Source organism: Pogona vitticeps, chromosome 2 (assembly GCF_051106095.1).
Source record: "Pogona vitticeps strain Pit_001003342236 chromosome 2, PviZW2.1, whole genome shotgun sequence".
In the NCBI taxonomy this organism is placed as follows: domain Eukaryota; kingdom Metazoa; phylum Chordata; class Lepidosauria; order Squamata; family Agamidae; genus Pogona; species Pogona vitticeps.
In genome coordinates, this window is record NC_135784.1 from 4,124,976 (window position 1) to 4,151,845 (window position 26,870).

At 42.5% G+C, this 26,870-nt stretch overlaps 2 protein-coding genes across 2 annotated transcripts in view; one reads left to right on the forward strand and one right to left on the reverse strand.

Moving 5' to 3' along the window:
- LOC140703825 (uncharacterized) overlaps positions 1-26,870 on the forward strand; it is a 412,915-nt gene that overhangs the window by 79,505 nt on the left and 306,540 nt on the right. The gene's annotated exons all lie outside the window — the stretch shown is intronic.
- The window catches only part of LOC144587216 (uncharacterized), a 30,968-nt gene continuing 11,969 nt past the window's right edge, over positions 7,872-26,870 (reverse strand). The window contains 4 exon segments of the mRNA XM_078387064.1: positions 7,872-13,355; positions 13,684-19,852; positions 20,181-24,312; positions 24,314-25,335. Coding sequence (XP_078243190.1) covers positions 23,277-24,312; positions 24,314-25,146 — 1,869 coding nt within the window. The 5' untranslated portion in view covers positions 25,147-25,335 and the 3' untranslated portion in view covers positions 7,872-13,355; positions 13,684-19,852; positions 20,181-23,276.

The window sequence follows — 26,870 nt, forward strand, 5'->3', positions numbered from 1 at the left end:
CCATATACAGTGGTGCCTCGCTTAGCGATCGCTCCGTTGAGCGATGAATTCGCATAGCGAGGAGGTCCGGGCCATCGCTGGAGCGTTCACTCAGCGATGGCCCCTATTGCGTATTTTCGCTGTGTGACGATCGCTAAGCGATTCGCTTAGCGATTTTCACACAACGAAGCGGGGGGAAACAGCTGATCGGCGGTTCCAAAATGGCCGCCGCAACTTTTCCCGCCACGCCCTCGCTTTGCGAGGGCCCGAAAATGGCCGCCCCTATGGAGAAGCTTCGCTCAACGGTAAATTTTGGGCCCATTGGAACGCATTAAACCAAGTTTAATGCATTTTAATGGGTTTTTTGTTCCGTTGAGCGATGTTTCTCATAGCGATGGCACCACTGTAATTGTATGTAATGTGGAAAGAGCTTCAGTCAGAGCTACTACGTGAATTCCCATTATTGTGTCTTCACTGCTGCAATAATTCTAGGCCTCTCTAAATCCAGTTTTGCTAAAAGGCTAAGCAATGTATTTACTTTCATAGGTTTCTATTTTAAACCATTTTAATATTCCACACTTTTCATTGTGTCTTTTAAGGCTCTCCACTCCTGCATTTTGGCTCTCAGCTCCTGCACTGAAACATTCTTATTGTTTTTTTCTCTAAAAATATATATGTGAAGGAGAAGTAGGACAAATTGAAAATGCTAACCCTACTCAAGTTAAAGAATCATTAAGAGAAAGAGTAATTATAAAAGGGAAGTGGAGAGGAAGAAAAACGAGTTTGTTTTGTAAAGGAAGGAAAGGGAAAGGAAGGAGAGGAGTTAAACTTATAGGTCAGGAAGACGATAAAAGGGAGAAGGAAAGGGTGAGACAATTCAGAGTGCTGCGGGAAGATATCAAAAAGGGAGGAGAAATAGAATATAAGAAAGTGCATGATTTGCTAGAGGATTTCCCAAACCTGAAGGTGGGAGGATTGTTACCTGACCCCGACCTGGACGAGAAAAAGGTGACTATTACTGAGACTCTGAAATGGGCAGTAGTGGTTTTCCCGAGGGGACAAGGTCACTGGAGGAGGGTGATCCAGTCGAACGCCTCCTTCAATCAACCACTGGTCAAGGGAAACTGAGCACACCACCCCTGTTGTGCCATGATCTGTGCCACGAGGAGTGCTCCGCTGAGAAAACCAATGAACAGGGAGCACTTTGGACCGGCACCACAGTGAAGCCAGACCATTCTGTTCGGAATGTTACATGCTTCGTATGGACAGTTAAGTTAACCAAACAAAGTAATTGTTGAATCTCCTGATATTAAATTTAATGAATCCGTTAACATGCAAAATGACTCTTCATGATTATTTCCCGCTCAAAGAGAGGAACTGCCACCCCTTTCAACCGAACCCAATCACGATATATGTACTGTATTTTGAAGTGAATTCTGACTTAAGTCGTTGATGCAACTCAAGTTTAGTTTTCATAGATATTTGAGCCTACAGTTTTTCATAACATAAGACTTTTGGATTTTTACACCTTTGAGTATATTTATACTTACGAAACACAGAAACAATGAAACTTAAATTAGTATTAGACAAGCTGATGTTGCTTGGAATAATTGCAAATTAAAAAAAAAATACCTCGATACCCAAAGGAATTTTGACATAAATGGAAATGATTGTCGGGTTCATTTGGAATTAATCTTTTTTTAGATAAATGCCAGCTGTGATGGACACAGGCTTCTAGTTTTCTCCCAGGAGTTCTCTAAAGTTGCGTAGGTCTCTTAGGGAGAGGTTCCAGCATCAGATTCCGTGACCTGGCACTCTGTATGACACCTTTTCAAATATTTGAAAGCAACTACCATGTCTTCTGCTCTTCTTTCTGAAAGCTAAATACAGTGGTGCCTCGCTTGACGACGATAATCCGTTCCAGCAAAATTGCTGTACAATGAAATCGTCATCAAGCGAAAGTAAAAAAACCATTAGAATGCATTAAAAACCAGTTAATGCGTTCTAATGGGCGAAATACCTCATTGTCCAGCAAAGATCCTCCATATGGCGGCCATTTTTCTGTGCCTGTAAAGCGAACAATCAGTCCTAAAATACAGCAGGGAGCCATTTTGCACAGTGGGAAGCCATTTTGCAATCCGCTGATCAGCTGTTTTAAAACCATCGTAATGCGAAGAATCGGTTCCCGAAGCAGGGAACCGATCGTCTTAAAGCAGATTTTCCCCATTTAAACATCGTTTTGCGATCGCAATAGCAATCGCAAAAAACTCATCGTAAAGCGGATTCGTTGTGGAGTGGGGTAGTCATCAAGCAGGGCACCACTGTATGCCGAGATTTTTTCCCATCTTTCCTCCTAGAGTTTGTTCCAGGCTCCAATCACCCTTGTTGCCCTCCTCTGAACCTGATCCAGCTTGTCTTCATCCTTTTTCAACACTGCTGTCTAGAGGTAGAGGGAGTACTCATAACGAAGCCTAACCAGAGGTGAATAGAGGGGAACTAGAACTTCAAGGGACCTGGACACTCTGCAAGGTGCTTCAAGACTGACCATTTGATCATCTGGTCCAGAATTTTTTTCTATGATTTATATGAAGCTGACTGGCCTGTAGTTTGCAGGCTTATCGCTTCAACCCTCTTTGAAAATAGGGACATTAGCCCTTTTCCAATCATATAGCATTTCATCTGTTCTTCATGGTTTCAAGAAAATAATACAGAGTGCTTCTGACAGTTTTTCACCTGTTCTTTCAATACAGTTCATTAGGCTCTGGAGATCTGAACCACTTCCAAGTAGTGAGTGAGGAATTCTTTGACTATTTGGTTGTCAGTATCAAGATACCATAGTGATAAGACAGCACTGGTACCACAGATACTTTCTAATGTAAACATATAAAAGAAAGTTCCTTCAGACATAGTGGAGAAAGATTCAAAACTGAAGGACATTCAAATCACTTAAGCTAGCCCTGTACACGGTCAAGGGCAGGGGTTCCCCACTTGGAGTCCCCAGATGTTCTTGGACTAAAAACTCCCAGAAGAAGCCTTTACCACTAGCTGTGCTAGCCAAGATTTCTGGGAGTTGTCGTCCAAGAACATCTGGGGACCCAAGATTAGGAACCACTGATCGTAGGTAACAGCAAACTTTAAAACGTTGACCTATTATTAACTTGTAATTCGAATTTCAATTTTAGGTTTTTTAAATAAAAGAAAACTAAAAAAAATAAAGAATACCCAGTTTAGTGTAGTGGAGGGAAAGACAGACTAGGAGTCTGGAACCAGAGTACGAATCCTCCGTTGGTTATGAGGGACTGGAATATTTTCATTCCCTGCTTCATCTTCTGGGGCTTGGGAGGAAACATCTGGGCACAAGGAGGGTGCCAAAAAAGAAAAAAAAAGCTGGACAAGTTGAGAAGAGGGCAACAATAAGGATCAGAGGACTAGAAATCAAACCCTAGACAATCATCCATCAGATTGATTTTGATTTTGATTCCTGCCTTGAGCTGAGGATTCAACATCAAGTTGATCTAGGCCACTCCTAACTTCATTATTCATGCTAAACATCTGTGTCCTGGCAGGAAGCAACAAGAAACCACCTTCACACATTCTGCCCAGGAGGCCAAAAACCCTTACCTGGAAAAAACTTCTTGTTTTCCAGATATCTCAAGGAGGACACCCGTGGGTGGAGCTCTCTGGCCTGGATGCACACGATCAAAGAACACCAGCAGCTGAAAGGGGAAACCACAAGAAAAAGGGTCTAAAATATTCTCCCCTCTGCAGGCCGGGACAGAAGAGGCAGAGGGTCCACACCCCCAATTCAGAAAGGGGAACTGGCAAGCCCAGAGAGCACTTCCTCGACTTAAAAAAGAAAAGAACCCTGATTTGATTCATAGCATCCCATTGCAGTTGAAATCAAGGGTTTCACTGAGAAGAATCTGAGGCATGTTGTTGTTCTGCCTCTTGAGGAGAAATTAGGGAAGAGAAGCTCCATTTGGGTTTCCTGGTATTGCTTCACAGAGGCTGCCACCAGTTTGTGGGGTGAATAAATGATAAGTAATGTTAAATATGTAATGATGTAAGTAATAAAAATGGTGATATATGTAATGAAAAGTTAAAGAAAAAAGTTAATACATTTAAAAGAGGTAATAGGAAAAATGTGTAAGTAGAATATGTACAACTGTTCAATGTTTAAAGAAGGTTTGTACAATAAAAAAAAATTCTCTCATACGTTGTACATGAGGGTAACTCACTGTAGAGTTTACCCCCATGATACAAACTTTTCCAAGGGGGGAGGATAGGCAAGAAACCACACCTGTCCATCACAATGGAACACTGATTTTGCAACCAATGGGTGAGCAGGTGGGCGGAACCAAGGGAATATAAGAAGAGATTGGAAGACAGTTAAAGATCAGTTAGGGATTTCAGTTAGGGATGAGTTAGGGTTAGAGTTAGGATTTCAGTTGGTCAGGAGCTAGAGAAAGAGTTAGATAGTCAAAGTTGGAATTGAGAATAGTAACAAGTAAACACACAAGTTGGTTAAATGGCAAATAAATAAACAAAAGAGTACATTTCAATGATTGTGATTCAGAGTAAATAAATAAAGAACATCTGTAACCTTAATAAAAACTTTCAATGGTTGGCAGCCAGTGTTTGAGTGAAATAATTTGCATTGTGGATAAAAGAAATCCACTGGTGGCAGCGAAAAAAGGGTGAAAATTCAATGTCATGCCGAAAGGGAACCTGGGTGTGTAGAAGAACAAACAGGGGAACTGGGTGTGTGTGACAATCATTCTTTTCAACAGCTGCATCCTGTTGGGGCAACAAGAAACATCCTTCACACTCTCTGCCCAGGAGGCCAATAACCCCTACCTGGAGAGACCTTGTTGTTCTCAGAAATCTCAAGTAGGACATCCGCGTGTGGAGCTCTCCGGCCTGGATGCAGAAGATCCCATCCCCCACCCCCAAGGAAATAGGAAGTCAACTCCTAAAAGAACACCAGAGGCTGAAAGGGGAAACCACAAGAAAAAGGGTCTAAAATATTCTCCCCTACAGGCCAGAACAAAAGAGGTAGGGTCCACACTCCCGATTCAGAAGGGGGAACTGGCAAGCTCAGAGACCACTTCCTTAATTTTCAAAAACTGATTTGACGAATGGCATTGCATTGCAGTTGGAATCTAGGGTTTGACAGAGAAGAACCTGGGGTGTGCTGTTGTTCTAGAAGAGAAATTAGGGAGGAGAAGCTCCATATGAGTTTCCTGGTGTTGCTTCACAGAGGCTGCCACCAGTTTGTAGGAAGTGATAAAAGCTCCCCCCCCCCCCCGTTTAAGTAGATTTCCATTCACCTTCTAATTTTTTTTGCCTTCCTCTCTCCTGGATCCCCTCTAGAAGTGCAACTGAAGGGAAAACTCCTGAACAATTCCTGAAGGACAGTCTGTGTTTCTTGGGGTGGGGTTGGGGAGTTGCCTGCCTCTGCCCCCTCACTCCCAGCTGACCCCCCCACTGCTTCCTTCTTCAGATCATTCAAGTTTTGAATATTTCATCCCTTCTCCTGTCCCCCACATGTTTTAAGACACCCTGAGTGGCCTTTGGCTAGATGGGCAGTATATAGAAATAAAATAACTATTTATCGAAACTTGGTGATTCTCCCTCCTGGCCTCTTCTTCTTCTTGGGAGATCAGCCTCCATGGCCAACTAAGTCCTTCCCTTCCAGCCAAGCCCTTCCCTCACCCCCCCCAATATTTCATATCTCCTGCCCCCCAGGCCGGAGTCTCCACCTTCACCCCACTTTCTCTGCCTGGCCTTTGGGGGAGCCTGGGGTGGGGGGGAGGGAGGAGGAGAGCCAAGGTCCTTCCTCTTTTTCCTTTTGCCTCCAGGATTCAGGAGAAAGTAAGCTGGGGGGGGAACCGAGGTTGAGGGCCCCCCTGTATGCACACACCAAACACACACACACACACACACACACACACCAAACACACACACACAGAGAGAGAGAGAGAGAGAGAGAGAGAGAGAGAGAGAGAAAATGCCTTGCAGGTAGGGGACATTGTGGGTCTCTCTGCTTCCAGGGGGGAAATCCCCCAATCAACCTTCGCCCCCCCTCCACCCAATATCCCCAACTGGGAGACTTGGAAAGATGTGCAATTTGGGTCCATGCCATGGCGTGGATTTGCAATCCAGATAGAAAGGAGAAGACCCCTCCTCTTTCCTTCTTCCTAGGTCTGGGTGTCTCGTCTTCTCTTTTTACAAAATTTGGGAAAGGAAGCCTGGGGGTGGGGAGGGGAACTCCTGGTTTGGACTTCAATGCAAAATTGTATCCAAAGTGCAGGAATTCCTCCCCATCATCACCATTATCTTCTGTAGCAGGCTCTCAGCTTCTCCCTCTCGCTCTTCATTCTTGGAAACGCTCCTCCCTTGTCACCTTTCAAACGGGAACCGGAAGCCAAAAAAGCACGCTTGCCTCTTCCACCCCCACCTCTGGGGTCCTGGGGAGGAGGGTCTCCTCGGGAGTTTAAGGCAGAACCTTGGGTGCATCACATTAATTGGTGGGGAAGCAGAGCTCAATGCACTTTGGGGGGGGAAGGTTTTTTCTGTGCATAGGGCTTTGCAAGGGGCAGGTGTTCCCCCCCTCTCGGGGATTTTCATCACCCTCTTCCTTCCCCTGCTTATTTTTCCCTTTTACAGCCAAACTTCCAAGGCCCTCCCCCTCCCTAGGGGAAATCCCAGCCCCCTCCCTCTTTCCCAAATCTTGGAAAAGGCTGCAAGTCCCTTGGGAGGGAAAAGGGCCAGGAGGGTGCAGGGATGAAGATAGGCTGCCAAGGGGGAGAAAGGGCAGTAGGAGGGTTGGGAGGAGCAGGTGGGGGGTCAGCTGGGTGGGAGGGGGCTGATCCTGGCATGGGAATGTCTTCCCAGCTTCTTTCTCTGTAAACACACAAGCACACAGACACACTGAACCCCCAGTAGCAGTGTTTGGGGGGGCATATCCGAAACCGAAGCACAAAGATCAGGCTGACTCACATTGGTCATTATATTGTGTGATCAATAGCAAATACGCAGATACTTAGGCTGAACCCTTCTTCTTCTGGAGGAAAACCTGACTGCTTTTCTCAATGTACTCATCCTCCACCTGACTCTCCCTGCCTTCCCCCCCCTTACCTGCCGCCAGCATTGGAGTGCAGCCCTCACCCCCCCCTACCGGGGTGGCTGCTGCTCAGTGATCCACCATGCCCGCCCAGCCCATGTGGTGTCCAGAAGCGCGAGCGGAGCGCTACCTGCTGAGCCAAGAAGGAGCAAGCACCGTCCAAGGGCATCAATGGGAAGGCGAGCACCCGGACTGTGTGTGTTCAAAGTCCATATCTGGGACTCCAACTCCCACTCCCCAGCCTTCAATTTATGACCTTTGGGGGAGGGGAAACTGCCTCGTTGGGCTTTCTCCGGGGCCGCTTTCCCCCTGCCTGTGCCAAAGCCTTGTTTTGGCATCCAGATTAGCAAGGTTGTCTCTGAGCCTGTGCAGACTGCAAGCTGCCGGGGGATCCCACAGCCGGGCCCAGGGGGGAGGGTCAGTTTTATTTACTTTGCTCCCAAGCAGAAGTACAATTTGAAAAATATTACCTGTGAACAGTGTAAGCAGCCCCGTATCTCCAAAGAGATTTATGGGGGTGCCGGAAATTGGGACGAGTACGAAAAACAGACAAACCTCTAACTGCTGAGCAGAGCCAATTGAAACCCAGCCAGGTTCTGTCTAAATTTTCTTCCTCAGAGGCCAATCTCCTTATTAAGAAAGCAACACAGTCATAACCATGAGATATGCTCAGAATGATTTGGCTCTGAAAGTTTGGTAGCAAACCCACGTGGCCAATTAGACATTCAGCTAGTCTGTTCAAGAAACAATGCTTCTAAGATAGAAATCAATCATTACTGTTTTATTAAAAAGAATTACTTTAGAAAAGGTTTCAGTTGATAGTAAATTAAGTCAGTAGGTACATTTTCATTCAAGACTAACGGAACACTCCACTCCCCCCACTCCAGCTGAAAAAATAAAGAAATGAAACTATGCTAACTAACAAAAAGCATAAATAATCCATCTCACGTGTCTTGAGTCTTCAAAGGCTGATGCTAGATGAAAACCAGTCCATGGTAGGAAAAATAGTCCATTAAGGGGAAAAGCACGTGTCTGCCCCTTTCTCAGGCAAACTCCATCTTTCTTCTCTCTCTCCTCACCCTTCTTCTTCCCAGAATGCCTCCTGGGTCTTGTTGTCCCGCCTAACTTTCTCATGGGGCTTCAGTTGTTTTCATACTTTGTGGCAGAATTATTTTGACTACGAAATTCTCTGCTCTCTGCTCATCTTAGCAACGAGATAACCAGAGAGCGAAGTTTCTCTAAAACAGCATGTAAAACTTTCCTACTACAGAACAGACTTTAAATCAAAATGGATGCTATTGGGACAATCTTAGGACTACATATCCCATTCTAATACACCTAAAAACACAAATCATCACATGCCCCCCCTGATTATCGTTAAAATTCAGAGCAGTTAATCTGATCTAATTTTAAGAAATCAAGTAAAAGTAACTAAAAAGTAATTCAAAGTAATTAAATGGTTATATCTCAAAATCCAACTACAGATTAACTATTACAATACTGAAACATAGCACACTGTTGAATACATCGTTTCAACGTTCAGGTTCATAAGAATCTTCACAGTACATTCTAGAAAGACCATCTGCCACTACATTCAATTTTCCAGGAATGTGTTGAACTTCAAAATCAAAATCTTGCAATGCTAGACTCCATCTCAACAATTTTTGGTTGTGAGATTTCATCTTCTGCAACCAAACTAAAGCTCTGTGATCTGTTTGGAGTGTAAACTTACGACCCCATAGGTAAGGTCGAAGTAAATTGAGAGACCAAAATATAGAAAGAGCTTCTTTTTCAGGTACTGCGTAACTTCTCTCTCTATCCAAGAGTTTTCTAGAGAAGTATGAGATAGGGTAAAGGTTCCCATCTTCTCCTTGCTGTAACAAAACAGCTCCCAGTCCTAATTCAGAAGCATCAGTTTGTAAAATGAATGGTTTGTCAAAATCAGGGGATTTCAGTATAGGCGCATCCATAATCTTAGCTTTTAAAGCTTCAAAGGCACCTTGACACTCTGGTGTCCACTTTACCTTGACAGGCTGTCTCTTCCTAGTGAGCTCTGTCAGAGGTGAAGCCAAATGACTGAAATCAGGAATGAATTTTCTGTAGTAGCCAACTAGGCCTAAAAACGAGCGTACCTGTTTCTTAGTTTTAGGAATAGGCCAATCATTAATAGATTGTACTTTAGCTTGCAAAGTCTGAATTTCTCCTTGCCCAATCAAATGACCTAAGTACATGACTTTTCCTTGCATCCACTGACACTTGCTGGCTTTGACTGTCAGTCCTGCTTGCTGAAGTCTGGACAAAACAGTTTCAATGTGAGACATGTGAGAATCAAAATCAGAACTGAAAATGGCAACATCATCAAGATAAGCACTTGCAAAAGGTAAACCTTGTAAAAGTTTGTCTATCATCCTTTGAAATGACGCACCTGCATTCTTCAAACCAAATGGCAATCTGCGGAAACGGAAAGTTCCCACATGCGTGATGAAAGCGGTCTTATCTCGTGAATCTTCAGCTAAATCAAGCTGCCAATAAGCATTCTTTAGATCGAGAATGCTGATAAACTTAGCCTTTGAAAGATGTTCAATTAAATCATCCATTCTAGGCAATGGGTATGGATCTGGAACAGTAACACTGTTTAACTTTCTGTAATCAACACAAAATCTTACTTCCTCGAGAATTTCACCCAAAGCGTTACGTTTTGGCACCAGAACCACCGGAGAAGCCCAAGGGGAGAATGACGGTTCAATCACCCCCAAAGATAACATCTTTTGTATCTCTTGTTCAATTTGAATAGCATGATTACCAATTGCTCTATATGGGCTAGACCGTATGGGCTGGGCATTGTTCTCAGTAGTTATCACATGACTGATCAATTTGGTGTAACCCGGTTTCTCTGAAAACACATCTTGGTATTGTTCTAAAATTTGAAACAACCTTTCTTTCTGATCAACGGTACCTGTTAAAACAAGATTATCAGACCAGGTACCTGCATCTTGCAATTCAGATAACATATCAATAGGTTCATTTGCAGCATGAAAATATTCAGCATGACATTGAAAAACCATTGCAGATCTATCTTTGTACAGTTTCAAACTATTGACATGGTAGAGAACAGGTTTCTTATTAGAATCCAACATTTTGACAAGATAATTGACATTTCCCAATTTTTGAACAATTTCACCTGGACCTTCCCAGACAACTTCTAGCTTAGAAGGTCTGAGTGGGTTCAGAACAAGTACCAAATCACCCACAGAAAATTCCCTGTGTCTGGATCTCTTGTCGTGGAAGAACTTCTGACTTGCTTGAGCGTCCAACAAATTGTCTCTGGCTAACTCCTGGACAGCCAAGAGTTTCTCTTGAAGTTTTCTAACAAAATCAGCAACTGGCACAGTACTACTTTTAACCACACCTTCCCAATCGGATTTCAGGAAGTCCAATGGTCCTTGTAGATTTCTTCCAAACACCACCTCACTTGGAGAAAAGCCACCTAGTGAAGAATGGGCTGAGCTACGGTAAGCAAACAAAGCAAAAGGCAAAAGCTCATCCCAAATGTTTCCATATTCTTGGGTCAAAGTTTTAATCATCCTAAGCAAAGTTTGTTGACCTCTTTCCACTATACCATGAGATTGAGGATGATGGGCCGTGGAAAAACTGATGGTTATTCCACTTATCTCGCAGATCTTACGCATAAGTTCACTTGTAAAGGCTCCTGCTTGATCACAAATTATTTTGGATGGTACTCCAATACGCGAGCACAAGTCCACGATGATTCTAGCTATGGTGGTAGCTGTCAGGTTGCTAATAGCGTAGGCTTCGATCCACCTACTGGCAGAACAGATGAAAGAAATGATGTATTTCTTCTTAGATTTAGTAGGAACAAAAGGTCCTAGCACATCCATTTGCAAACACTGGAACACTTGGTCAGGAATTTCCATAATCTGCATTTCGGCCTTTACCTTGTCAGTTTGATGGCCTGTGCGTTGGCAATAGTCACAAGAACTGACATAGTCCTTTACAGTTTTTGAAATACCAGGCCAGTAAAAATGTTGAGAAATTCTCTTTAGGGTTTTTTGTATTCCCTGGTGCCCACTACTCGGATGGTCATGAGCCATTTCTAGTATTCTCAGTCTATATTCAGTAGGCACGACTAACTGTTGAACAGGTTGGGCATCCAAGTTGGATTTGGGGAAATATTCTCTGTACAAAAGTCCATTTTCTCCCCACAGGAAACTAACTTGCTGATGCGCAGGACGTTCAGCATAGTTGTCTGCTTGTGACCTCAAAGAAGCTAGAGAGGGATCATTAAGTTGCTTCAGTCTAAAGTCCTCTGATCCCTTAGGTATCACCTCCTCCATTTTAATTTCTGTTGTCTCTGCATTATCAGGTTCGGTCACAAGAGGCTGCTGTTGGGTAAGGTCTCCATCTGAGCTATCCTCAGTGGATTCCTGCTCCCGTTCAGGATCATGCATCTCCCTACTTTGAGAACGCGTAACTACCGACATTGAAGTTGCATTTTGACTCTGCATGTGATCCAAAAAAGCAAGATCATTTCCAAGAAGAAAATCAGGTTTTCCCTCATGGGTTAAAATATGTTTTGCACCTGACCAGCTCTTATAGGAAATTTTGACATAAGCTAGGGGAATAAAACGCTGATCAGTCTCTATAGATCCATAAGTTTTCACTGGACACCTCAGGTTGTTCAAGATTAAGGTGGGGTCTAGAAAACGTTTGCTTATCGAAGAAATGTCGGCACCCGAGTCACGAAAAGCACTTAAAGCCATATCACCTCCAGGTGTGTGAAGAAAAACCACCTCAGAAAATGTGCGGGTTGCCCAGTCCCTTTGCGCAGTTGGTACTATGCAATCAGGATCCATAACAGAAAACCTCTCTCCTGATGCAGTCTCTTTTACAATTTCTGAGGAAATTGAAGCAATTTGTAAGTCCAAAACTCTAGGCACATATTGGTTTACTGCTGCCTGCATTCCACTGGCTTGCGAAGGGGTTACAGTTAGGTTAACTCCTTCCTGACTCTGTGAAGGCACAATGCTTGACTGGTGAGGCACAGAAACTGCATTACTGGCAGCTGGCACTTGCTGAGTTCCTGCTGGCACAGAACTTACATACGCCATCTTGGGTGTGCCTGCTTTAGATCTGCGTGGAGCTGGCACAGGTGTTTTCCTAGCTGGCTCCTTAACTTGGCTAGCTGGCACATTCAACTTTGGGCAATCTCGTCGCAGATGAGAGCCACCACATTCAAAACATTTAAGAGGCGTTTTACTCTGGCTAGGAGCTAGACTCCTGCGTTGCTCAAATGAACTTTGCCTGGGCTCTTGAGGAAAAGACTTTCTAAATTCAGGCTGACTCTGTCTCTTAGGCGCTACTGGTGCAGTCTTTGGCCTAACAGCAGGTTCATGCGTTTTAAAGGAGAGAATTTCATCAGTCTTTAAAGCAAGGGTTTGCAAGTCTTTGTATCCTCTCTCCAACAAAGTACTCCTTATTTCTGAAGGCACTAAATTAAGAAAATGCTCCATGTACAACACAGTTCTTAAATCCGCAAAAGTACTGGCGCCCAAGGAGCTCAACCACTGATCACCTAGATGTTCTATTTTGTCAGCTAGTGCAGAATAACACTCATTAGGCTGCTTTTTCAGTTTTCTAAAGTTCTGCCTCAGTATTTCCGAAGTGAAACCAAATTTTCTCTTTACCACCTCTTTAAAAGTAGGCCAGTCAGGGTCCTCATCAGATAATTTGGCTACCAAGTTGGCAAGTTGCCCAGAACACTGAGTACGCAGTAGCTTGAGGTGCCAGGCCTCCGGTATCCTAAGATCTCGACACGCCTGTTCAAATATCGATAAAAATGCTAAGATATCATCGCCATCATGGTAGTAAGGTAGATTGCTTCTATCAACACTGGCTATTGAGTTCTTAAACTCCTCTTTTTCCTTCAGCTCATTAACCAAACGCTCCACCTTTGCCTCTCTGTACTGCTTCAATAACTCATCAGCCATGCTCTGATTACGAATAGTTTGAGTGTGACAAGCAACAAAATCAGCAAACACCATTGCTAACTTATCCACTGGTGATAGACTCTTGTTAGGATCAGGACCCACAGCACCGGCTGCTGCTGCTGCTGCTGCTCCTGCTGTCCCATCAGAAATGCCTCTGCCTGGCACTCCCCTCCCTACTGGAGTGCTGGCACCCGCCATTTCCTCTGCCTGATCCATCTGTTGCAACTTAGTCCAAGTCTGATCTGAATCAGATCTAAGTAGATCCTGGACGTCCTGTGCTGGGAGTTTAGCCATTATATTTCCCTCTTGTAATTCCCTTCTCAGTTGTGAAGAATCATAAGTAATCCTTTGCTTAGCTCCACTTGGAGTTAAGACGTCGTGCTCAAGAGCCTCCAAAAGCTCTTGGTGCCAGGGCTTCGTATCTGTACTAACCAAAGGCAGCTTAGCAGATGCACTACCAATCTTAACTTTTCTCTGAGTCACAAACAGCTCTCCAGGCAATTCCAAAAATTCTTCTGCTTCTAAGTGTTGCTCCATATAAGCTGGAACCAACGCAAACGCCAAGCTGACCCAAAAGGAAAAATCTCTCTCTGCCCATGTAGCCGAAACTGTAGGGCGAGAGCAAAGCCATAAAACACTCTGGCAGGAACAGCCCTAAACTGGAGCTTCAGAAGGGCGACCGTTTACTTGCATGAAAATGCCCACTCATTAAACAGCCCAATTAAACAGATTTTAATGTCTGTTAAAACCTAAGCGTTGTTTCTTATCAGACCTCACTGCAGCTAAGTCTTTCCGTAAGATCCTTAGCTGGAAAGAGAAAAGCAATTTGGCTAATTTACAGCCTGTCAGCATGCACGCACTCCCTCAGCCAAGGCTTCCGGAAGAATGCCTGCAGCTTCACTTACAAAGCAAGCACCATAAATCCATAAATCACACTAAAGCACGTGTTTCATCCCACCGCTGCCACCATGTAAGCAGCCCCGTATCTCCAAAGAGATTTATGGGGGTGCCGGAAATTGGGACGAGTGCGAAAAACAGACAAACCTCTAACTGCTGAGCAGAGCCAATTGAAACCCAGCCAGGTTCTGTCTAAATTTTCTTCCTCAGAGGCCAATCTCCTTATTAAGAAAGCAACACAGTCATAACCATGAGATATGCTCAGAATGATTTGGCTCTGAAAGTTTGGTAGCAAACCCACGTGGCCAATTAGACATTCAGCTAGTCTGTTCAAGAAACAATGCTTCTAAGATAGAAATCAATCATTACTGTTTTATTAAAAAGAATTACTTTAGAAAAGGTTTCAGTTGATAGTAAATTAAGTCAGTAGGTACATTTTCATTCAAGACTAACGGAACACTCCACTCCCCCCACTCCAGCTGAAAAAATAAAGAAATGAAACTATGCTAACTAACAAAAAGCATAAATAATCCATCTCACGTGTCTTGAGTCTTCAAAGGCTGATGCTAGATGAAAACCAGTCCATGGTAGGAAAAATAGTCCATTAAGGGGAAAAGCACGTGTCTGCCCCTTTCTCAGGCAAACTCCATCTTTCTTCTCTCTCTCCTCACCCTTCTTCTTCCCAGAATGCCTCCTGGGTCTTGTTGTCCCGCCTAACTTTCTCATGGGGCTTCAGTTGTTTTCATACTTTGTGGCAGAATTATTTTGACTACGAAATTCTCTGCTCTCTGCTCATCTTAGCAACGAGATAACCAGAGAGCGAAGTTTCTCTAAAACAGCATGTAAAACTTTCCTACTACAGAACAGACTTTAAATCAAAATGGATGCTATTGGGACAATCTTAGGACTACATATCCCATTCTAATACACCTAAAAACACAAATCATCACATGCCCCCCCTGATTATCGTTAAAATTCAGAGCAGTTAATCTGATCTAATTTTAAGAAATCAAGTAAAAGTAACTAAAAAGTAATTCAAAGTAATTAAATGGTTATATCTCAAAATCCAACTACAGATTAACTATTACAATACTGAAACATAGCACACTGTTGAATACATCGTTTCAACGTTCAGGTTCATAAGAATCTTCACAGTACATTCTAGAAAGACCATCTGCCACTACATTCAATTTTCCAGGAATGTGTTGAACTTCAAAATCAAAATCTTGCAATGCTAGACTCCATCTCAACAATTTTTGGTTGTGAGATTTCATCTTCTGCAACCAAACTAAAGCTCTGTGATCTGTTTGGAGTGTAAACTTACGACCCCATAGGTAAGGTCGAAGTAAATTGAGAGACCAAAATATAGAAAGAGCTTCTTTTTCAGGTACTGCGTAACTTCTCTCTCTATCCAAGAGTTTTCTAGAGAAGTATGAGATAGGGTAAAGGTTCCCATCTTCTCCTTGCTGTAACAAAACAGCTCCCAGTCCTAATTCAGAAGCATCAGTTTGTAAAATGAATGGTTTGTCAAAATCAGGGGATTTCAGTATAGGCGCATCCATAATCTTAGCTTTTAAAGCTTCAAAGGCACCTTGACACTCTGGTGTCCACTTTACCTTGACAGGCTGTCTCTTCCTAGTGAGCTCTGTCAGAGGTGAAGCCAAATGACTGAAATCAGGAATGAATTTTCTGTAGTAGCCAACTAGGCCTAAAAACGAGCGTACCTGTTTCTTAGTTTTAGGAATAGGCCAATCATTAATAGATTGTACTTTAGCTTGCAAAGTCTGAATTTCTCCTTGCCCAATCAAATGACCTAAGTACATGACTTTTCCTTGCATCCACTGACACTTGCTGGCTTTGACTGTCAGTCCTGCTTGCTGAAGTCTGGACAAAACAGTTTCAATGTGAGACATGTGAGAATCAAAATCAGAACTGAAAATGGCAACATCATCAAGATAAGCACTTGCAAAAGGTAAACCTTGTAAAAGTTTGTCTATCATCCTTTGAAATGACGCACCTGCATTCTTCAAACCAAATGGCAATCTGCGGAAACGGAAAGTTCCCACATGCGTGATGAAAGCGGTCTTATCTCGTGAATCTTCAGCTAAATCAAGCTGCCAATAAGCATTCTTTAGATCGAGAATGCTGATAAACTTAGCCTTTGAAAGATGTTCAATTAAATCATCCATTCTAGGCAATGGGTATGGATCTGGAACAGTAACACTGTTTAACTTTCTGTAATCAACACAAAATCTTACTTCCTCGAGAATTTCACCCAAAGCGTTACGTTTTGGCACCAGAACCACCGGAGAAGCCCAAGGGGAGAATGACGGTTCAATCACCCCCAAAGATAACATCTTTTGTATCTCTTGTTCAATTTGAATAGCATGATTACCAATTGCTCTATATGGGCTAGACCGTATGGGCTGGGCATTGTTCTCAGTAGTTATCACATGACTGATCAATTTGGTGTAACCCGGTTTCTCTGAAAACACATCTTGGTATTGTTCTAAAATTTGAAACAACCTTTCTTTCTGATCAACGGTACCTGTTAAAACAAGATTATCAGACCAGGTACCTGCATCTTGCAATTCAGATAACATATCAATAGGTTCATTTGCAGCATGAAAATATTCAGCATGACATTGAAAAACCATTGCAGATCTATCTTTGTACAGTTTCAAACTATTGACATGGTAGAGAACAGGTTTCTTATTAGAATCCAACATTTTGACAAGATAATTGACATTTCCCAATTTTTGAACAATTTCACCTGGACCTTCCCAGACAACTTCTAGCTTAGAAGGTCTGAGTGGGTTCAGAACAAGTACCAAATCACCCACAGAAAATTCCCTGTGTCTGGATCTCTTGTCGTGGAAGAACTTCTGACTTGCTTGAGCGTCCAACAAATTGTCTCTGGCTAACTCCTGGACAGCCAAGAGTTTCTCTTGAAGTTTTCTAACAAAATCAGCAACTGGCACAGTACTACTTTTAACCACACCTTCCCAATCGGATTTCAGGAAGTCCAATGGTCCTTGTAGATTTCTTCCAAACACCACCTCACTTGGAGAAAAGCCACCTAGTGAAGAATGGGCTGAGCTACGGTAAGCAAACAAAGCAAAAGGCAAAAGCTCATCCCAAATGTTTCCATATTCTTGGGTCAAAGTTTTAATCATCCTAAGCAAAGTTTGTTGACCTCTTTCCACTATACCATGAGATTGAGGATGATGGGCCGTGGAAAAACTGATGGTTATTCCACTTATCTCGCAGATCTTACGCATAAGTTCACTTGTAAAGGCTCCTGCTTGATCACAAATTATTTTGGATGGTACTCCAATACGCGAGCACAAGTCCACGATGATTCTAGCTATGGTGGTAGCTGTCAGGTTGCTAATAGCGTAGGCTTCGATCCACCTACTGGCAGAACAGATGAAAGAAATGATGTATTTCTTCTTAGATTTAGTAGGAACAAAAGGTCCTAGCACATCCATTTGCAAACACTGGAACACTTGGTCAGGAATTTCCATAATCTGCATTTCGGCCTTTACCTTGTCAGTTTGATGGCCTGTGCGTTGGCAATAGTCACAAGAACTGACATAGTCCTTTACAGTTTTTGAAATACCAGGCCAGTAAAAATGTTGAGAAATTCTCTTTAGGGTTTTTTGTATTCCCTGGTGCCCACTACTCGGATGGTCATGAGCCATTTCTAGTATTCTCAGTCTATATTCAGTAGGCACGACTAACTGTTGAACAGGTTGGGCATCCAAGTTGGATTTGGGGAAATATTCTCTGTACAAAAGTCCATTTTCTCCCCACAGGAAACTAACTTGCTGATGCGCAGGACGTTCAGCATAGTTGTCTGCTTGTGACCTCAAAGAAGCTAGAGAGGGATCATTAAGTTGCTTCAGTCTAAAGTCCTCTGATCCCTTAGGTATCACCTCCTCCATTTTAATTTCTGTTGTCTCTGCATTATCAGGTTCGGTCACAAGAGGCTGCTGTTGGGTAAGGTCTCCATCTGAGCTATCCTCAGTGGATTCCTGCTCCCGTTCAGGATCATGCATCTCCCTACTTTGAGAACGCGTAACTACCGACATTGAAGTTGCATTTTGACTCTGCATGTGATCCAAAAAAGCAAGATCATTTCCAAGAAGAAAATCAGGTTTTCCCTCATGGGTTAAAATATGTTTTGCACCTGACCAGCTCTTATAGGAAATTTTGACATAAGCTAGGGGAATAAAACGCTGATCAGTCTCTATAGATCCATAAGTTTTCACTGGACACCTCAGGTTGTTCAAGATTAAGGTGGGGTCTAGAAAACGTTTGCTTATCGAAGAAATGTCGGCACCCGAGTCACGAAAAGCACTTAAAGCCATATCACCTCCAGGTGTGTGAAGAAAAACCACCTCAGAAAATGTGCGGGTTGCCCAGTCCCTTTGCGCAGTTGGTACTATGCAATCAGGATCCATAACAGAAAACCTCTCTCCTGATGCAGTCTCTTTTACAATTTCTGAGGAAATTGAAGCAATTTGTAAGTCCAAAACTCTAGGCACATATTGGTTTACTGCTGCCTGCATTCCACTGGCTTGCGAAGGGGTTACAGTTAGGTTAACTCCTTCCTGACTCTGTGAAGGCACAATGCTTGACTGGTGAGGCACAGAAACTGCATTACTGGCAGCTGGCACTTGCTGAGTTCCTGCTGGCACAGAACTTACATACGCCATCTTGGGTGTGCCTGCTTTAGATCTGCGTGGAGCTGGCACAGGTGTTTTCCTAGCTGGCTCCTTAACTTGGCTAGCTGGCACATTCAACTTTGGGCAATCTCGTCGCAGATGAGAGCCACCACATTCAAAACATTTAAGAGGCGTTTTACTCTGGCTAGGAGCTAGACTCCTGCGTTGCTCAAATGAACTTTGCCTGGGCTCTTGAGGAAAAGACTTTCTAAATTCAGGCTGACTCTGTCTCTTAGGCGCTACTGGTGCAGTCTTTGGCCTAACAGCAGGTTCATGCGTTTTAAAGGAGAGAATTTCATCAGTCTTTAAAGCAAGGGTTTGCAAGTCTTTGTATCCTCTCTCCAACAAAGTACTCCTTATTTCTGAAGGCACTAAATTAAGAAAATGCTCCATGTACAACACAGTTCTTAAATCCGCAAAAGTACTGGCGCCCAAGGAGCTCAACCACTGATCACCTAGATGTTCTATTTTGTCAGCTAGTGCAGAATAACACTCATTAGGCTGCTTTTTCAGTTTTCTAAAGTTCTGCCTCAGTATTTCCGAAGTGAAACCAAATTTTCTCTTTACCACCTCTTTAAAAGTAGGCCAGTCAGGGTCCTCATCAGATAATTTGGCTACCAAGTTGGCAAGTTGCCCAGAACACTGAGTACGCAGTAGCTTGAGGTGCCAGGCCTCCGGTATCCTAAGATCTCGACACGCCTGTTCAAATATCGATAAAAATGCTAAGATATCATCGCCATCATGGTAGTAAGGTAGATTGCTTCTATCAACACTGGCTATTGAGTTCTTAAACTCCTCTTTTTCCTTCAGCTCATTAACCAAACGCTCCACCTTTGCCTCTCTGTACTGCTTCAATAACTCATCAGCCATGCTCTGATTACGAATAGTTTGAGTGTGACAAGCAACAAAATCAGCAAACACCATTGCTAACTTATCCACTGGTGATAGACTCTTGTTAGGATCAGGACCCACAGCACCGGCTGCTGCTGCTGCTGCTGCTCCTGCTGTCCCATCAGAAATGCCTCTGCCTGGCACTCCCCTCCCTACTGGAGTGCTGGCACCCGCCATTTCCTCTGCCTGATCCATCTGTTGCAACTTAGTCCAAGTCTGATCTGAATCAGATCTAAGTAGATCCTGGACGTCCTGTGCTGGGAGTTTAGCCATTATATTTCCCTCTTGTAATTCCCTTCTCAGTTGTGAAGAATCATAAGTAATCCTTTGCTTAGCTCCACTTGGAGTTAAGACGTCGTGCTCAAGAGCCTCCAAAAGCTCTTGGTGCCAGGGCTTCGTATCTGTACTAACCAAAGGCAGCTTAGCAGATGCACTACCAATCTTAACTTTTCTCTGAGTCACAAACAGCTCTCCAGGCAATTCCAAAAATTCTTCTGCTTCTAAGTGTTGCTCCATATAAGCTGGAACCAACGCAAACGCCAAGCTGACCCAAAAGGAAAAATCTCTCTCTGCCCATGTAGCCGAAACTGTAGGGCGAGAGCAAAGCCATAAAACACTCTGGCAGGAACAGCCCTAAACTGGAGCTTCAGAAGGGCGACCGTTTACTTGCATGAAAATGCCCACTCATTAAACAGCCCAATTAAACAGATTTTAATGTCTGTTAAAACCTAAGCGTTGTTTCTTATCAGACCTCACTGCAGCTAAGTCTTTCCGTAAGATCCTTAGCTGGAAAGAGAAAAGCAATTTGGCTAATTTACAGCCTGTCAGCATGCACGCACTCCCTCAGCCAAGGCTTCCGGAAGAATGCCTGCAGCTTCACTTACAAAGCAAGCACCATAAATCCATAAATCACACTAAAGCACGTGTTTCATCCCACCGCTGCCACCATGTAAGCAGCCCCGTATCTCCAAAGAGATTTATGGGGGTGCCGGAAATTGGGACGAGTGCGAAAAACAGACAAACCTCTAACTGCTGAGCAGAGCCAATTGAAACCCAGCCAGGTTCTGTCTAAATTTTCTTCCTCAGAGGCCAATCTCCTTATTAAGAAAGCAACACAGTCATAACCATGAGATATGCTCAGAATGATTTGGCTCTGAAAGTTTGGTAGCAAACCCACGTGGCCAATTAGACATTCAGCTAGTCTGTTCAAGAAACAATGCTTCTAAGATAGAAATCAATCATTACTGTTTTATTAAAAAGAATTACTTTAGAAAAGGTTTCAGTTGATAGTAAATTAAGTCAGTAGGTACATTTTCATTCAAGACTAACGGAACACTCCACTCCCCCCACTCCAGCTGAAAAAATAAAGAAATGAAACTATGCTAACTAACAAAAAGCATAAATAATCCATCTCACGTGTCTTGAGTCTTCAAAGGCTGATGCTAGATGAAAACCAGTCCATGGTAGGAAAAATAGTCCATTAAGGGGAAAAGCACGTGTCTGCCCCTTTCTCAGGCAAACTCCATCTTTCTTCTCTCTCTCCTCACCCTTCTTCTTCCCAGAATGCCTCCTGGGTCTTGTTGTCCCGCCTAACTTTCTCATGGGGCTTCAGTTGTTTTCATACTTTGTGGCAGAATTATTTTGACTACGAAATTCTCTGCTCTCTGCTCATCTTAGCAACGAGATAACCAGAGAGCGAAGTTTCTCTAAAACAGCATGTAAAACTTTCCTACTACAGAACAGACTTTAAATCAAAATGGATGCTATTGGGACAATCTTAGGACTACATATCCCATTCTAATACACCTAAAAACACAAATCATCACAAACAGTTTTATGCATATGTGATTGCTAATGAAGATCTACGAAAAGTTAGCTTCTCAGAAAATTAATAAATATTATAAGGTAATAATTGTACAATTGGCTGTTTAAATAGTGTTTTTGGTACAGTGGTGCCTCGCTTAGCGATGGCCCCTATGGCTAAAATCCACTTTGCAATGATCGCACCACTGTATTTTGAAAAGAAGCCTCAATTCAATTTATTTTTATTTTTTAACACGACGGTTTCTTAGTCGGTTCACTAAGAGACATTTATTGGCAGCTATTGTAATAAAATTGTATTGATTGCAGATTTAATCTGGAATGATTCAAATGAAATATTTAATGCATCCTCTTTTGTCCTCTTTTTTGTCTTCCTATGTCCTCCTTTTAGGGAGGGACATGGTGTTGCTGCGGGTTAAACCACAGAAGCCTCTGTGCTGCAGGGTCAGAAGACCAGCAGTCATAAGATCGAATCCATGCGGTGGAATGAGCTCCCGTTGCTTTCTCCCAGGTCCTCGCCAACCTAGCAGTTCAAAAGCGTGCAAATGCAAGTAGATAAATAGGTAACACCTCGGTGGGAAGGTACTGGCCACATGACAACGGAAACTGTCTTTGGACAAGCGCTTGCTCTATGGCTTGGAAATGGGGATGAGCACCGCTCCTAGAGTCGGACACGACTGACTAAATGTCAAGGGGAACCTTTACCTTTACCCTCCTTTTGGTACCCATGTATCTGGCAACCCTATCCTAGAAGCTTCAGACAGATCCTTTTTCCTTTCTCCAAAGGAGCAGGTGAGACTCAGCTGATATCTTTTTTTAAATAATTTTTTTATTTTTAAACTACTAGGGATGGGATAGGGAATACAAAAGGTAAAAGGGAGTACAAGGGATGGGAAAAAGGTTTTGAGGATAGGAGAACACAGAATATACAATCATCCACTCTATTCATATTAAGTATGCGTGTCTCTGATCTATTCATTTTTCAGTACAAAAAAAACACTTTGTATTCTTTATATATATATATATATATATATATATATCTGTATACTATTTGATTATCCTCTAAATATCAGCTTATATTCATATTTTAAATTAAGTCTAAGTTATTCCAATTCTATCAAGAAATTGAGACCAATTATAAAATACATCCCCTCTTTCATTTTCCTTCTGCCTTGGGTGTGTCAGCTTGTCTGGAAAAATATCCATTTCTGGCACTTCCCATATTTTCTCAGTACCCTTCTCTCGTTTCTGTGCCTCTATTTTCTTCCAGTTTTGGGGATATAAGATTAAATCCAGGACAGTAGTTTGATTTTTAAGATCACCTTTTCTGACTATTATAGCTGGGTATCTCACATGGTAACTCTTAATCCCATCTATGTTACTTGGCATCGCTCTCAATAAAAACTGTTCTGGAGTTACAATTTCATTCAGTTGCCATGACCATGGAAACTGTCTACGGACAAAACGCTGGCTCTACGGCTTGGAAACGGGGATGAGCACCACCCCCTAGCGTCGGACAGGACTGGACAAATTGTCAAGGGGAACCTTCACCTTTACTATTACTAAGGTGACGAGACTCATTGCATGTTGGAAGAAACTTGTATTTTTAAGGCCCTAGTCTCTTCTCATGTGAAACAAAATGATTTCTGCTAATGAAGGGCTTATTCTTTCTCCGCTGTGTGAGTTCTTTGATGTGAATTAAGGCTCTTACTGCAACTGAAGCTCTTTCCACATACCATACATTTATATGGTTTTCCCCTATGATTTTTTTAATGTGAATTAAGGTCACCACTCTGACTGAAACTCTTTCCACATTGCATGAATTTATATGGTCCCTCCTCTGAATGAGTTTTTTTTATGTGAATTAAGCGTAGAATTCTGACTGAAGCTCTTTCCACATTCTATGCATTTATATGGTTTCTCCCCTGTGTGTGTTCTTTGATGTGCATTAAGATGACAACTCTGTCTGAAGCTCTTTCCACATTCCATGCATTTATGTGGTTTCTCCCCTGTGTGTGTTTTTTGATGTGAATTAAGGCTACTACCATGACTGAAGCTCTTTCCACATTGCATGCATTTATGTGGCTTTTCCCCTGTGTGAGTTTTTTCATGTGAATTAAGCGTAGCATTCTGACTGAAGCTCTTTCCACATTCCATACATTTATATGGTTTCTCCCCTGTGTGAGTGTTCTTATGTGACTTAAGGGTAGCATTCTGACTGAAGCTCTTTCCACATTCCATGCATTTATATGGTTTTTCCCCTGTGTGAGTTTTCTTATGCGACTTAAGGGTAGAACTCTTAGTAAAGAACTTTCCACATTCCATGCATTTATGTGGTTTCTCCCCAGTGTGCGTTCGTTGATGCGCACTAAGGATACTACACTGACTAAAGCTCTTCCCACACACCATGCATTTATGTGGTTTCTCCCCTGTATGAATTCTTTTATATACACTGAGGTTACTTCTGTGACTGAAGCTATTTCCACATTCCATACATTTATATGGTTTTTCCCCGGTGTGTGTTTTTTGATGTGAATTAAGCTGTGCACTCTGATAGAAGCTCTTCCCACATTCCATGCATTTATATGGTTTTTCCCCTGTATGTGTTTTTTGATGTGAATTAAAGCTACTACTGTAACTAAAGCTCTTTCCACATTCCATGCATTTATATGGTTTCTCCCCTGTGTGAGTTTTTTTATGTGAATTCAGGGTAGCATTTTGTCTGAACCTCTTTCCACATTCCATGCATATATATGATTTCTCCCCTGTGTGAGTTTTTTGATGAGAATTAAGGTTAGAACTCTGACTGAAGCTCTTTCCACATTCCATGCATTTATGTGGTTTCTCCCCTGTGTGTTTTTTTATGTGAATTAAGGCTACGAATGTGACTGAAGCTCTTTCCACACTGCATGCATCTATGTGGTTTCTCTCCTGTATGTGTTTTTTTATGCGAATTAAGGCTACTACTGTGACTGAAGCTCTTTCCACATTCTGTGCATTTATGTGGTTTCTCACCTGTGTGAGTTTTTTTATGTGAATGAAGGCTACCACTGTGGCTGAAGCTCTTTCCACATTCTGTGCATATATATGGTTTCTCCCCTGTGTGCGTTCTTTGATGTGAGCTTAGGTGACCACTCTGACTAAAGCTCTTTCCACATTCCATGCATTTATGCGGTTTCTCCCCTGTATGAGTTTTTTGATGTGCATTAAGGTTACAACTCTGACTGAAGCTCTTTCCACATTCCTTGCATTTATGTAGTTTCTCGCCTGTGTGAGTTTTTTGATGTGAATTAAGGCTACTACCATGACTGAAGCTCTTTCCACATTCCTTGCATTTATATGGTTTCTCCCCTGTGTGAGTTCGTTGATGTGACTCAAGGTGACAACTCTGATTGAAGCTCTTTCCACATTCCATGCACTGATATGGTTTCTCCTCTGTGTGTAATCTTAGATGTAACTGAAGGTGACTCCTCCAATTGAAGCTCTTTCCACATTCCATGCATTTACATGGTTTCTCTCCTCTCATGCTTTTTTCATGTAAAATATATTCATTTTTCACAGTTATGCTCTCTCCATGTTCCATGTGTTCAATTGTTTTTATTTCCCTGGTAAACTCTCCCATGTCTATTGGTATTTCAGGTACACTTGAATGTTTTTCTGCAGAATGGACACTTTCTCCTTCCTCATTTTTCATGGTTTTTTCATACTGTCAGAAGGTCTTAAACCTCAGATTCTACAGAAGCTGGTAATTTCCTTTTCCCTCTGGGCGTGTCTTTTCCCTTTTTTCTCCTTTTCAGTATCTAATTTTTTTTTTCTTCCTTCCCATATGGTTCTTTTCAGTGACAGAAGAGCTGGCGACATAGGATTCTGTGTCTCTTCTTACCTGTTGAAGAGAGGGGGGGAAAAGACAGCACAGAAAGGAATCTCATTTGGCATCAAGCTAAGGTTTTAGCTTTCCCTTTGACTATCAGGAGGAAGTGATAAACTCCAGAGCTGGACCAAGGAACAGTAGAATGAAAAGAAGATTCTTGTGACTCAATTACTTTTAATTTTTGGACTGTGAAATCCCTTTACTTACTTAAAATGCAAACATTTCTATTTCTAAAATATTTTAAAATATGGAAGTAACTTTCCTGACCATTTTTATCTCATAACCATCTTAGTCTCCAAGATGGCAATAGGAAAGTGACAGGGGCTTTATGGTGGTGCCTTTTCCTTTGCCCCAGCAGAGGTTTGTCCAATCCAGGTACCAGTAATCAGACAGATAATGATTTTGAGAGTAATAAAATAAAGAAAATTGTACTGTAGCAATATTGTAGCAGTAGTATACAGAGTTGTCCTTTGTTCAGTCCTTTGGTCATACACGTTACAGCATTCAATGTCAGTCCATTTACCATAGTATAAATCTAGAGTCCATAGTAATATTCTGCTTCATAAATCAATCCTACAGAGTAGCTGCTTCTTCTCTCCATTCAACCCCCACCAACAAACAGTACAGTGGTGCCCTGCTAGACGATTACCTTGCAAAACAGGTAATCCACAAGACGATGACTTTTTGCAATCGCTATAGCGCTTTGCAAAACGGTTTTCCCTATGGGGGATTTTCGCTGGACAACGATGTATTTTCCCCATTGGAAGGCATTAAACAGATGCATTCCAATGGGGAAATGCTTTTTGCAAGACAATGTTTTCACAAGACAGCGATTTCAGTGGAACGAATTAACATCGTCTTGCAGGGCACCACTGTATTTTGAGGTTGTTAGCTTTATTGCCCCTTGTGGCCAATTAGAGATTACAGTGGGGTCTTGACTTGAGAACTTAATCTGTATTGGAAGGCGGTTCTCAAGTCAAAAAGTTCTCAGGTCAAATCTGCATTTCCCATAGGAATGCATTGAGAACCATTTGATCCGTATCTGCTCTTTCCGTCCATATAAACTAATGGGAAGCTGCTATTCCGCCTTCGACCACTAGAGGGGGATATTTTGTTTCTTTTTTTTTTCTTAGGTCAAGAAAGGTTCAGGGAAGGCAGGGAAAATACAGTCCAGGCAGTACAGTACCAGGCAGTCTGAAGACTGTCTCCCAATCCACTCTCTAAACGCTGGGAAGAGCGAGGAAGCAGACAGGCACCCTTTTCACTGGCCAATAGTTAACTGAAAGTTCAAATTTTGCACTTTCCCTGCCTCCCACGTGGGTTTTTTTTAGTTTGTAACTCAAATCTAAGTATGTAAGTCAAGTCAATATTTTCATATGAGAGTGGTTTGTAAGTCAAAATGTTCTTAACTTGGGCCGTTCTTAAGTCAACACCCCACTGTAGCTTCTACAGGCTTCTCTAGCATTTTATTTCCATAGGTGTATTAAATCTAACTTGTAGGCTTGTTGCTAGCACAGCTGTAGTATTTCCTCAGACTCTTTCTACAA